This window comes from Loxodonta africana, chromosome 22, assembly GCF_030014295.1.
Source record: "Loxodonta africana isolate mLoxAfr1 chromosome 22, mLoxAfr1.hap2, whole genome shotgun sequence".
Classification (NCBI taxonomy): domain Eukaryota; kingdom Metazoa; phylum Chordata; class Mammalia; order Proboscidea; family Elephantidae; genus Loxodonta; species Loxodonta africana.
In genome coordinates, this window is record NC_087363.1 from 28,478,948 (window position 1) to 28,491,928 (window position 12,981).

At 39.3% G+C, this 12,981-nt stretch overlaps 1 protein-coding gene across 1 annotated transcript in view; it reads right to left on the bottom strand.

Annotated features, from left to right (window-relative positions):
- Positions 1 to 12,585, bottom strand: part of TOPAZ1 (testis and ovary specific TOPAZ 1) — a 78,777-nt gene extending 66,192 nt beyond the window's left edge. Inside the window, exons 1-4 of the mRNA XM_064274251.1 lie at positions 12,225 to 12,585; positions 9,300 to 11,772; positions 4,150 to 4,211; positions 3,385 to 3,512 (exon numbers count right to left, since the gene is read on the bottom strand). Of these exons, the coding sequence (XP_064130321.1) occupies positions 3,385 to 3,512; positions 4,150 to 4,211; positions 9,300 to 11,772; positions 12,225 to 12,585 (3,024 nt within the window). The remainder of the gene's footprint in view (positions 1 to 3,384; positions 3,513 to 4,149; positions 4,212 to 9,299; positions 11,773 to 12,224) is intronic.
- Between the last annotated feature and the right edge of the window lie 396 nt (positions 12,586 to 12,981).

Genomic DNA, 12,981 nt, shown 5'->3' on the forward strand with positions numbered 1-12,981 from the left:
GTGAGTAGCTGCAACAACAACTGCATGGCCCCGAAATCCTAAAACACTTCATATCTGGCTCTTTACAGAAGAAGTTTGTTGATCCCTGCTGTAGAGTCAAGGGAGTCTGCTGTGTGACCTGAGACAAGGCACTGAGCCGAAGTCTGAATTTCCTCATCTGTTAAAAGGAAATAACCGCACATACCTCATATGCAGTAAAGGATTAACTCAGTAAGACTGGGTTGTCCACACCCTGCTCACTAAAGGTTTGGCCCTTGACCTGCTCCTGGGAGGTATCCTCTAAGCCCTTGGAATACCTTGCCTGATAAGTATGTCTTTGTTTACCTGAAGGCCTTGGGCCATACCAGGGAGTCCATGTTAAGAGTGTAATTTATGTGGAGATCTCAGGCCACACAGTATCAGCCTGAATTCTGGAGAGGCTAGAGACTAGGTGACTAAGGTCAGCTGTGCTGGTGGTCAGAATCCTGAACATCAAGGCTCTAGTTAACTTCCTGGTCTGCTGCCACTGGGAGAAGTAAGCACTGTCCACAGAACTCCACAGGGAAAGGACAACTAAGAGCTTGCACCTGGAGTCTCCAGGACCCTGCCCTATGTGCCTCTTCCTTTTGCTGACTGTAATCTGTATCCCTTTGCTGTAATAAACTGTAACCATGAATATTACAGCTTTGCTGAGGTTTGTGTGTCCTTCTAGCAAACCACTGAAGTTGAGGGTGGTCCTGGGGCCCCTGAATAGCACCTGTTAAACTGTTACAGGAATAAAATGTCATAATCCATGCTAGGTATTTAGCAGTAGCTGGTAAACAGTAAATGCTCAACACATGTCGGCCATCGTTATCATCAAACCACTATGCAGATACTTTAAGATTTTTAAAAATTCCCATCATAGGGCACTTCGAGCACTTAAAAGACTAATTTTAAATGAGGTTCATACTCAAACATTCACTCAACAATTATTTGTGTTATTACTCTATATCAACCACTGCTCTAGGTGCCAGAGATTCAGCAGTAAAGAAAGTGGACAAAAATCCCTGCCTTAATGGAATTTATATTCTATTAGGGCAAGACAAAAATAAACATAAACAAATAAAATATATGGTATGTCAGATCATGACAGGCACCAGAAAGGCAGGTATGAAATTTGAGAGAAGGGAGAGAACTGAAGTATTAGGTTACATGGCCAGCGAAGGCCTTTCTGAGAATACAAAGTATGAGTCAGGATCTGAAGGAAATAAGAGTGCCAGTCATACCATTTTCTAAGGGAAGAACATTCCAGGTAGCGAGAATGGCAAGGGTAAAGGCCCTGAAGTGGGACAAATCCTGCCATGTTTCCAAGAACAGTAAGGAGACTAGTGTAGTTAGTGAAATGGATAAGGGCAGTAAAAGAATTGTAGAGGTAATACGGTGGGGATGAAGTACTGGAAACAAATGTAGGGCCTTGTGGGTCACAGTAAGGACTCTGACTTTGACTCCTGATGATATTAGAACGCCCTGGAGACTTTGAAGCAGAAAAATAACATGATCTGACTTAATGCTGTGTTGAGAAGAGACTACAAGAGGACAAGATTAAAAGCAGGAGGGTACTGTAATATTTGAGGCAAGAAATGACATTGGCCTAGACCTGAGTGGTAGCGGTGGGGCTGATGAAAAGTGGACAGTTCCTAGACATCATCTGAAGGTAGAGCCAGCAGTTTCCTTACAGTCTGAATACTGAGTGAGAGAAAAAGAAAGTGAAGAAAACCAGGGCCTGGGGCCCGAGCAACTATTAGGACGGAGATGCCATTAACAGAGAAGGGGAAGATTACAGGGAGGGCTGGTTTATGGTAGGCAAGGGGATGGATATAAGGAGTTCAGTTTTGGACTTGTTAAGTTGACATGCCTAATGACACATCCAAGTGGAAAAATCAAGTAGACAACGAGACATAAGGATCTACAATTTAGAGAAGTTTCAGCTGGAGATATAAATCTGAGAGTCTTAGCACACAGATGGCATTTAAACCAATGAGATTAGGTAAGACCATCTACAGAACAAGTTGAGGTAGAAAAAAACAACAGATTCAAGGTCTGGGCTCTGGGCCACTCCAACATGCAGAGGCCAGGGAGATCTGGAGAAACTAACAAAACCAACTGGGAAGTCACAGCCTGAAAGGCAGACAGCAAACCAGGCAAGTATGTTTACCCTGGAAGCCAAATGGAGTTAAGTGTTTCAAGGAAAGAATGATCAACTGTGTCAAATACTGGTGACAGGTTAAGTAAAATTAAAAAAAAAAAAAAGTAAAATTAGGACTGAGAAATGTCCATTAGATTCAGCAACATGGAGGCTCCTGAAGAATTTGAAGAGTAGTTTCGGTGGAGGAGTGAAAATGAAAACCTTTGGAATGGGTTCAAGAAAATTAGAGGACAGAAAGAGATATGCATTTTGAGAAACAGGCTAACAGCTGAAGAGGGAAATGGGACCATGACAGGGTTTTTATGTTTTATTTTAGGATGGGAGGAATTACAACATGTTTACATGCTTATTAAAATGATCCTGTAGTAAAGGCAAAACTACTGGAGCAGTATTTTAAGAGACAGAAATGGTGGCATCTAGCACACACGTGAAGGGAATAACCTTGGCTAGTCCATCCATTGTAATAGAAAAGAAGCTGGAGTGTTGGGAGCACATACAAGCACGTGAGCTAATGCACTGTTGGAAACTTATGGAAGTCTTTCCCGATTACTTTAATTTCCTTGAAGTAGGAAACAAGCTGTTACCTTTGAGGATGGATGAGGACGAATAAGAAGTTTAAGGGGCAAGAAGAAAGTATGAAATAGCTGCCTACGAGTCAATTAAGTTGTGCAAAAGTTTCAGGCAATCATACACATTACCTGGCAGAAAATAAGAACAAAAACCTAATGTCAAAGTTTTCCCTAAAATATCATACCCCAGTGGTATGTTTCCGCATCAGGTTACGTTTAGTTCTATTTCCTAAATCTTCTGCATCTGTGGTCAAAGGACTGAAACTTGTAATAACGGCCCTCAGGTCTTTAAGATATTCTAAAATTTCAAGGAAAGTCAAATGATAGTCAGTACTCTGCGTTTAACAAGGCAAAAAACAGGCAACATTTTGTTTAGAAAGACTTTCGTAAGATTTGAGATAAACATCAGATACCAAAAAAGCTAAATATATAATTAAATAGTATACCTCATTTTCCCTGATGAGGGAAATTCTGCTTATACTGTGCTTATGTAAAGCACCAAACCATATATCCCAGGAACAAGTGAAGTGATTGTTCTACCCAATAAAAAGGAGTCATACTTGTCACTTGACACGACTGTTAAGATGAAGTTCTCCATTACCACTATTTAAAACAAGAAATAAGAAAATGCAAAAGATTCCTGAGTACCTTCTCATCCAAGTCCGAACCTTTTATGTGTTCACTGAATTCTCCCAGTTTTTCATTTTCAGTGGTCTCATTGGTAACCTCTCCTAAGGAAATACTCAGACCTCTGGATTCATGCTTTATCTCATTTGCTGCAAAGAAGTAATATCGAACTGTAAAAACTTTCCATGACAAAATAAGCAAGTCATTCAAAGATTGCTCTAAAAATGGGCTAGAATTCAGAGGCTCCTTTAAGGTCTAATGTGACAAATATGAAGTAGAGTTTTCAGCAAATTATAGAGCAAATCCTCCCCCTTTACAAAAATAACTCCATTATATAGTATAAGAAGAACTGGAAGTAATATAAAATGGAAAAACATTTCAAGATAAATACATTTAAGAATCTTTCTTGATCATGTCCAGTTATTTTCAATATGTTTCTAAAACCTGAAAATCAAAGTAAAATTAACTTTCATATTGTTAGTTCCTGTGAAGTAAAGATCCAGGTAATTAACATTATGATTAGTTGTTAACAATCAAAAAATTTAAAAAGGACTAAGGTTTAAAATGTGGTAAAGCTAAATATATAAGACTACAAAAATTGCTGAGGCCAATTATCTTTTGCAGATAAAGCCTAGCATAGCTTTTTTTAAAACAATCAAATGGAAAAGATCTCAAAATTTGGCCTGCCTACCAGTCATATTAAAATGGAGAAAAACTGACAAACTGTAAAATATAGGGTTAAAAAAAGATTTCAATATTGCATATTCCAAAAATATCCAATCTTACCTGCTAACAAGGAAGCAGAGATGTCCGACTTCATCAGTTCAGGGTCCAGTACAGGAAGGTCTCTATTATAAACCCAACAGAGCTTAAACATTATATTCCAAGCAGAACTATCCACCTCTCTAAACACTATACAATACCAGCATTAACAGCTGGTGATCATAAGCGCAAGTCCTCCAGGACAGTGTACTATACTGGGATTCAGGACTCAGAACCCCCAGGCAGACCCCTCATTTGGTTCTGTAATCACATATTGCCTCAAAGTTAGGCAGTGCTGCCATTCAACTTTGTTACTCAGAGAGAACCCAATGAGATGTTCCAAGAACTTCAAAATATATAAAGTATTATAGCAATGAAAGACAGTGTTCAGCTCCTACTTTCAAGTATATATACATGTCTTCAGTATAAACGAGAGACATCTTGAGAGTAAGAGGCTGTGGGTTTTTTGTAGTCTCTAAAGCAACATCATCTAAAGGTCAAAGCTATAGATATCAGATCAACCTGGTATCATATACTGTTCTGCCACTTTCTGTATGATCTGTGGCAAAGCTATGTAACTTCTTTGAGTCTAATGTGATCTGTAAAATGAGAATACCAACTACCTATGAGGTTACTGTGAGGATTAAATGAGATAGTGTCCTTAAAGCCAATAACACAGCCTCACCAAACAAAACATACATATACATATATAGGAGCTAAGCTCTGGTGGTACAGTGGTTAAGAACTGTGGCTGCTAACCAAAAGGCTGGCAGTTGGAATGCTTGGAAACCCTACAAGGCAGTTCTACTCTGTCCTACAGGGCTGCCAGGAGGTTGCCATCGACTTGATGGTAATGGGTTTACGGGTTTTTTTTCCAAATACAAAGGGCCAAACACTATTTTTAAAAATTTAGATACATAAAAGTACACAGAATATAATAAACATCTATAATCCCACCATTTATTCATTTAATAAGCGGGTTTTATTAAACATATTTCATAGCTCACGACTGCTCTTCATCGGTTCAGGGTTACTTTCAAGCTAAGAAATAGGAAAACTAAACATTTTGTGTACACTATTCTTTGAAGTCTTTGAAAAATATTAAATATTTTCCCCCAACATATACCCTAGCAACAATCAAAAGTATACAGTTTAAAAGGTGGGAAAATAACACAAACAGAAAACACACACACACACACACACGCAAATCTCTTTCTCCAACCCAGACTTCTCTCCAGATTTAGCTGTCAGAACATTTTCACCTCAGTATCTCAAAGGTGTCTTCAAGGCAACGTTAACTAAATCTAACCTCTTGAATAGGTACCCCTTCCTGAATCTTACCCCTCTGCCTCTGAAACAAATGTTAATGTCCCTCTAAGAGATAAAAAAAGCTCCTCCCTCTCCCTCACCTCCATCTGATTAATCAATTTCACTTCCTGAATCTCTCTCAGATTCAGCTAGGTTCTCCACTCCCACTCCCACTTCTGTGTTTGAAGTCACCATGTCCTTTGGGTCTAATTATTACAATAGCCCTGTGCTGATTTATTCTCCACACTAAAGGTATGATGATTTTAAGAATGTAGGTCAGATCAAATTCTCTACTTCAAAGTCCAGGGGATTCCTATGTGCTCTAAGGGTAAAGTTAAAACTCACTGTAAGTTCCAGTTAGTTGACCTTTCACCCCAGTTTCCTCCCCCCAGCACCATAGTTGTCAAAGATGGAACGGATGCAGATCCATCAAAGAGTCTTAAAAACCCATGCCAAGCAATTCAGACTCTATCCTTGGGTGACCGAGAGCCACTGAAGCACTGTACGCAGTCACTGGCAGATCAATTTCTATTTCTGAATACCACTATGGCAGAGGACATACTAAGAGAATTCAGGAAAAATAACCAGGGGCCCATTACAATAATCTAAGAGAAAGGTGACTAAGATAACAGCAGTAAGAACTGAGAGGAAGAGTAGTCATGAGAGATATGGTAACAGCAGGAACAGGATTAAGTGGCCCAATGAATAACACTGAAGAAGTGAGGGATGGGGAAGCTTCTGCAGTTTGTAATTATCCTGAAAAGTTCCATTCACATATAGGTACAGCAAATGTACTGCTTAATTTCAAAGAATTAAGCTAGTATTTACAATATTGCTAGTATAGTCTATACAGGCATGAGAAGCTTTTTTCTATGATGAATAACAAGGAAGGTAAAACTGACATGGCACTCTTAGAAGTAGTCTACTTTTGTTTTGAATTTGAAAGATACTAAGAAGTCGAAATAACCAAAATTAAAAATATGTAATGAACAAAATTATAGTCCACCAAAATATTTTACAGTTTTACATGATGGAACAGAAATTTACAATTTGGCATTGATGCAGTGGGAAAGGAAGAAGAAGGGAAAAGATGGATAGAGGGACAAGATAGATAGAGGAAAAAAAACAGACAGGCTTGGTCAAGGCTAGAGAAGTACACAGAAAACAGAAGATCTGAGCAAAAAGGAAAGGAGACTAAGAGAGGCTGAAATCAATTCTGAAGTACTACCCATATTACATCAAGTTTATCCTCCACCAGAATACAATTTTTCAAGCAGCTGATAAAATCTATCTAGTGGATCCCAACCGGGATTATTTTTAAAAATCAAACAGAATAAAACACAAAATGTGAGACTGCATCACTTGTAGTATGGAAAATAGTTTTGTATACCTATTGTTTTGTTATCTGTATGTACCGGATCATAATGTAAACTGTATCTTTTACTGTTAACTGCCAAACAGATTTGAAGATGACTATTGTAGAATGATTACTAGCAGAAAAAGTCTGAAAACCATCATTCAAGAAAAACTTCAAAAATGTTATTGCCTTTTTTGAGATGTTAACTAGCTGACCTCCTCCAATCCTGATGAAATAACCGCAATCGACAGCCATGGAAGCAGCAGTCGAGAAATCAAATGACCCATTGCACTGGGTAAATCTGCTGCAAAGGACCTCTTTAAAGTGTTGAAAAGCAAAGATGTCACCTTGAAGACTAAGGTGAGCCTGACCCAAGCCATGGTATTTTCAATCATCTCATATACATGTGAAAGCTGGACAATTAATAAGGAAGAATGAAGAAGAACTGATGCCTTTGAATTACGGTGTTGACAAAGAATACGGAATATACCATGGATTGCCAGAACGAACAAATCTATCCTGGAACAAGTACACCCACAATGCTCATTAGAAGCAAGGATTCCAAGACTTCGTCTTACGTAATTTGGATATGTTGTCAAGAGGAACCAATCCCTGGAGAAGGACATCATGCTTAGTAAAGTAGAGGGTCAGCAAAAAAGAAGACCCTCGATGAGATGGATTGACACAGTGGCTGCAACAATAAGCTCAAATATAGCAATGATTTTAAGGAAGGTGCAGGATAGGACTATTTCATTCTGTTGTGCATAAAGTTGCTGCGAGTCAGAACCGATCCCACGGCACCTAATAACAACAACAAGAACAATATGCCTAGATAGATGTCTGGAACTGTTCATACAAATTGTTAGCAATTAATTTATTATCTTGTGTAGTGGGAACTTCCCCTCCTTTTACACTTTAATGCAGTAAAACATGTACCATTTTTACAAAATCAGCCTTTTTTCTTCAATAAATAAAAAACCACCAATTGTCCTGACCTTTAATTTGTAACGTTTAGCTTTCTTTACTTTTGGCTGTAGCTCATTGTCAACATTTTGTTGGCTAACAGAGATGTTCATTTTTGAATGCAAGAGTTCTATTTTTCCCTTGTATTCCTTGAAGGAAGCATGGTGTAACGAGAGTTAAAAAAAAAACCTAAATAACTTTAAAAAAAAACTCCGTTTATTGAACCCTTATACTAGTCCAATGCCATGCTAAAACCTTATCCATCCATTTTTTTAATTTAATCCTCACAATCCTAAGGCAAAAGTACTTTCTCTTTTTACAAATAAGGTGAAATAATTTGTCCCAAAGGTCACATAGCTAGTAAGTGTCAACGAAAAGATTAAATAACCTAGATCAGACTATAAAAGTCAAGCTCTTAACCATTAGTTTTAGAGTAAGAGAAATCTGGGTTCAAATCCAGGCTCTGTTACTAGCGGTGTGACGTTGGCCAAGTGACAAACTGTCATCTTCATTTTTTCATTTTCGAAATGGGAAGATTACCATCCTACCTCATTCAGTAGTTAAAAATAAATAATAAAGTTCTTGGTTCTGTTATTTGGCACCTAGAAAGCACTCTATTTGATGATAAGTTATAATTTCTTGCAACATTAAGAGAATCAAGATGAGTATGATATCATAAAGGTGAGTAAAATTTATAAATACCAGAGACATTTCAATCATGTACCTTTGAACTTTAGTGGAAAGTGTTTTTATGTTTCCTTCTAAATCTGTTCACAAAAATTCTAATATTAAAGTATTGTGACATACTAATGTAGAGCTTGAAGAATGGTAAAAGTTTAGTAAAATACGACATAACACCAAAAACAATTTGGGCCAACCAAAACAGATTAAGCTCTTGAGCATGAAGCGTTACTACATGGCTCCATCTCAAGTTGCCTGAGCAAACTAGCCCTATGTGGGGAGAATCATCATCATTTTAAAGCCATCACCATCACCTTAAAAGTAAAATCATGGGGGAAAAAAATTTAAGTTTAAGCTAACTTTTGATTCTACTCTCAAGTATTATTTACTTTAAATAAAACTTTTGAAGATTTTTGGTTCCCTTAAAAATGAATTTTTTATCTAACAAGCCACAGAAAATGGATTAATATTTACAGCACTCATCTTAATAAGCAACCTGGCTGAAATAAAAGTGTATCTGCATGTTCATAACTGAAAATCACATGAAAAAAATTTTAATTGACTTTTGAAAGAAGCAACCTCAGTAACTTAAAAAGCCACTACATATATCACCATTTTTAAATTTTAAATAGCTAATCTGCTCCACTGTGTTTTCCAAGATACATTACAATCCTTTATTTCTACTCTAAGTTTTAGCATTTCTGGGTCTCAGGATTAATACGTTACATTTAAAAAATGCCTGGGTTAAAAGAAAAACTAATGGAGCTTCAATGATCACTGATAAGTCAGTGACATTTCAGAGTCTAAAGTACTTTTGAAACCCGCAACAAAATGTGCACCAAAGGGCATACTTGAACATGCATACCTCAAGTCATCACTTGGTTCTTTTTTTTCTGGAAGTTCCATTTGTTTGCAGTCTGTTGTTTGGTGCTCTTCAGCAACGCTGGGCTCCAGGCTTATCACGGGTACCTCTGATGTGAAAGAAGGCTCCCCTTCACTGGAAACTCCAAAGAGGTCTGGGTCATCTTGAATTACATCAATTAAGAGGACATCATCTTCATATGCTTTAAGAATATCTGGAAACTCCACTTTAATTTCTGAAAAGCTCTCAGTCATTTTTTTACCCCTATTTTCAGAGGAAACTGGTTCAAATATGTCTTGTTCATTAGAACAGAAGGCAGTACTTTTCCCTATACACCCAGGATCACAAGAAAAAGTATTATTTTCAACTTTGAGAGAAACGGCTTCCTTGTTAGAAACAATATTGCCTAGTTTGGAGATGTGACTGGATGGTTTATTATTACTTTGCTTTGAAAAGCTTGAAGAAATACTACAGGAATTTTTACTGTAGAATGAGTCAGAACTCGCCTGCATTGGAGTTGTACTATTTTGTATGCTCAAAGATTGAGTTCCTGAAGTTACTATGGAGACATTTTCTTTATTCCTATTGTGTCTTACCTCTGCTACAGATAAATTATCAAGAAGTTCTAGGGGACTATAAGCTTCTCTCTCTGATGACTTGGTATTTACTTCTTTTCTTTTTCCTGTTTTATTCTTAAGCAAGGGAATTTTAAAATTAGTCAGCCGTCCTGTGTTCAATATTTTAACCAAATCTGGAACCACAAGTGTTTGCTTAGCAATACATGCTTTTCGATGAATAGATTTGCCTGTAGAGTTATTTGCTTCCTGGCCATCCTGGGAAGCCACTGGCAAATTAGGTTTTGCTAAACTCCCTTTATCTTTTTTTTTACTTCCTGTCAAGCTTTGAGTCACACTAGTTAACTGAGTATCTTCAGTAGTATTCGAAGCTGCCTCTGGCCCGGTTCTGCTCAGATCCTCTGACCTCCGTTTTTTATCATCGCTGATTATAGGTTCCTCTACAACCATTAAAGGAGGTTCTATTGAAACTGAAGACAGACAATTCACATTGGAATCCGATTTTTCTTTACTTGAAGATTCGGTGTTTGTTTCTGTTATGGAACTCTGTAACAATACTTTGGAATCAGTTAAGTGAGTCTGATTCATTGGGTGTTTAAGGAAATCATCTTGACTGAAACTTTCCCCACACCCAGAAAAAGAATAATCTGATTCTGGAAAGGAAGCCTTTTTCCAACACTGAACAGATATTCTAGCACATGAATAACAAGGCCAAGTTCTTTTACCAGTCATTGGTATTGTTCTATGACAGCTTAACTTTGATTCTTCAGCTTCATTTCCCAACTCTTCCTGTGAAGGACTTTCAATATGATGGTAATCAGAAAGACTGGATGTATCACTAGGTGACTTCACTATTGAGCTTTTCACTAACTTTAAGTGTTCTTCTGGCTCCGTATTCTTACATACTGAGGGCTCTGAAGCAGTCTTTGTTTCTTCTTTCAAAAGTGGGTCAAAGGCTTTCCGAAACTTAGCATTTACCTGATGTTCAGGACTTGTTTTTTTCCCTACTGTTTCTGGAAGGCTTAATGAATGATCCATTGGAGAGTGTGTATTATGGTTCACGTTCCTCAAAACTTTGTAAGGGTCTTTTTTAGTCTCTAAAGTCCTTGCTTCTTTACTTTCAGCACACACTTGGTTTTCTTGTAACACCAATGCAGACTTGTTATACACATTAGAGAAACTCATCTCAGGAACTGTTTCATCTCCTTTTTCTGACAACTTCATCTTTTTCTTGGGTTTTTTCCCAATATTGCTCTCCTCCATTGAATTTTTTTTTTTTTCACTTCGAAGGCAGGAAAGTAAGCCATTACTTGTACTTTGGTATAAATCACTTTCTTCAAGCAAGAATTTATTTACTCCCGTTAAGTTTTCTTCAGTTTGTAAAAGTTGAGGAATACTATTTCCATCACTCTTCTCTGCAAGACTCTTAAGATTTTCTTTCTTTGAGAAATTTTCTGCCACATGCATACATCCACCATCAGGTTTATGTTCAAGGTTGTTTTCATCATTACAACCCTTAAAATGGGGGAAACAATTACTATCATGTAACTTTAAAATGGAATTATTTTCTATTCCAGGTGACAAGCTGTTACAAGAATATTTTGGAGTATTCTTGTACAGTTCATCTCGGAATTCGACCTTAATATTTTGTGCAGCCTTTTTTTTGGTTATGTTGAGAGACAGGCTCTCTAAACTTTTAAGTTTTTTAATCTGAATTTTTCTTTTAATACCTTCTACCAAACCTTCCTTACCCAAAGACTGCAAGAAAGCCATACTTGGAAATTCACTGCACTCCACTGTTTGGAAAGATTCCGAAGTGGTTAACGACTCCTTCCTTACCAGGTCAATTCCTGGCTGTGGATCATCGCTTGAAGCTTCAGTAGCTTTTCTTTTTTCCTTGGCTGATCAAAAAAAGAAAAAAAAACAGACCAGAATTCATATGAAGGAGGAAAAAGGAATGCCACTTAAAATAAAAACTTATGAAGCCACCCATCGTTACTTCCCTGAATAGCTGTGTGGAAATATACTTTGTTTTTAAATAAAAGACCTATTTTCAGTTAAGGAACTACATAAAACCTTGTATAAATTCTAAGGCAGCTGAATAACCCCCATCTCATCCTTTCACACTAGCCAAAATGGGGTCATTAATAAGAATTTGTCCTACAGGAATTCATACCAAGGGCTCCTAACGGGGCAAACACCTTTCAAAATAACCCCGTTTACCCTCTCCTTATCATGTGCATCAGTAAAGATCACGAAGATTAAAGTTAAAAACTGCTAGGGAAACGAGAAGGGAGCTGACAGGCTGAGGTGCAAAAAGTAGAAAGGGAGCACCCACCGAGAGCTTTCTTACTGTGTCTTTCCCATTCCAAGGGGAGCCTGGCGTCCTTCGCTGCTTCTACGCCCGGTCGGTCCGCACTCGACGGCCCCGCGTGGTCCCCCGACAGGCCTCCGGGCCCCTCCACTCGCCGCCTCGTGGTCTCCCCAGCCCCGGACACCTCACCCGACGCCTCGCTTTCCACTCGTTCTCTCTCAGACACCGGGGCCACCATTCTCTGCTTTTTCCTGTTCTCCTCACGCCCCCCGGGCTCAGGGCCGCTGCCTCCCGTCTCGCCTGGCCCCGGCTCCGCCCTCCGGCCTCGCTTCCTCAGGCCCCGCGCTTCAACTTCATGCCCCTGGGCCGCCGCGGGGCCCGAACTGTTCGGGCGTCGCATCCGCCCTGGGCCGCCCGCCTGCCCTGCCGCGCCGGCTCACAAGAAGCGTCCCTCAGACAGGAGCCTACAGCCTTTGGCCCCGCCCCACGCCGCCCACCTACGCTGCCCGGACCGGAAGCGGAAGTGGGGCCTGCGCGGCCGAGTCCCGCCTGAGGCGGCTGGGCCTAACGGGCGGAAGGTTCACGACCCCGGATTGTCTGAGGCGTAGAGAAAGCGCCTCGAGCCGCTCTGAAGGCGACAGCGACTCGGCTAGGGGGGTGTTCCTGCGCGGGCCTCTCCCCAAGTCTCTGGTGTGCCTAGCGCTAGGCCAGACCTTCCCAGAGACCTTCAGCTCCAAAGCCGCTGTCTGCCGATGGCCTCTAAACTCCAAGACTTCTCTTGGGATCCCTGTCCAGC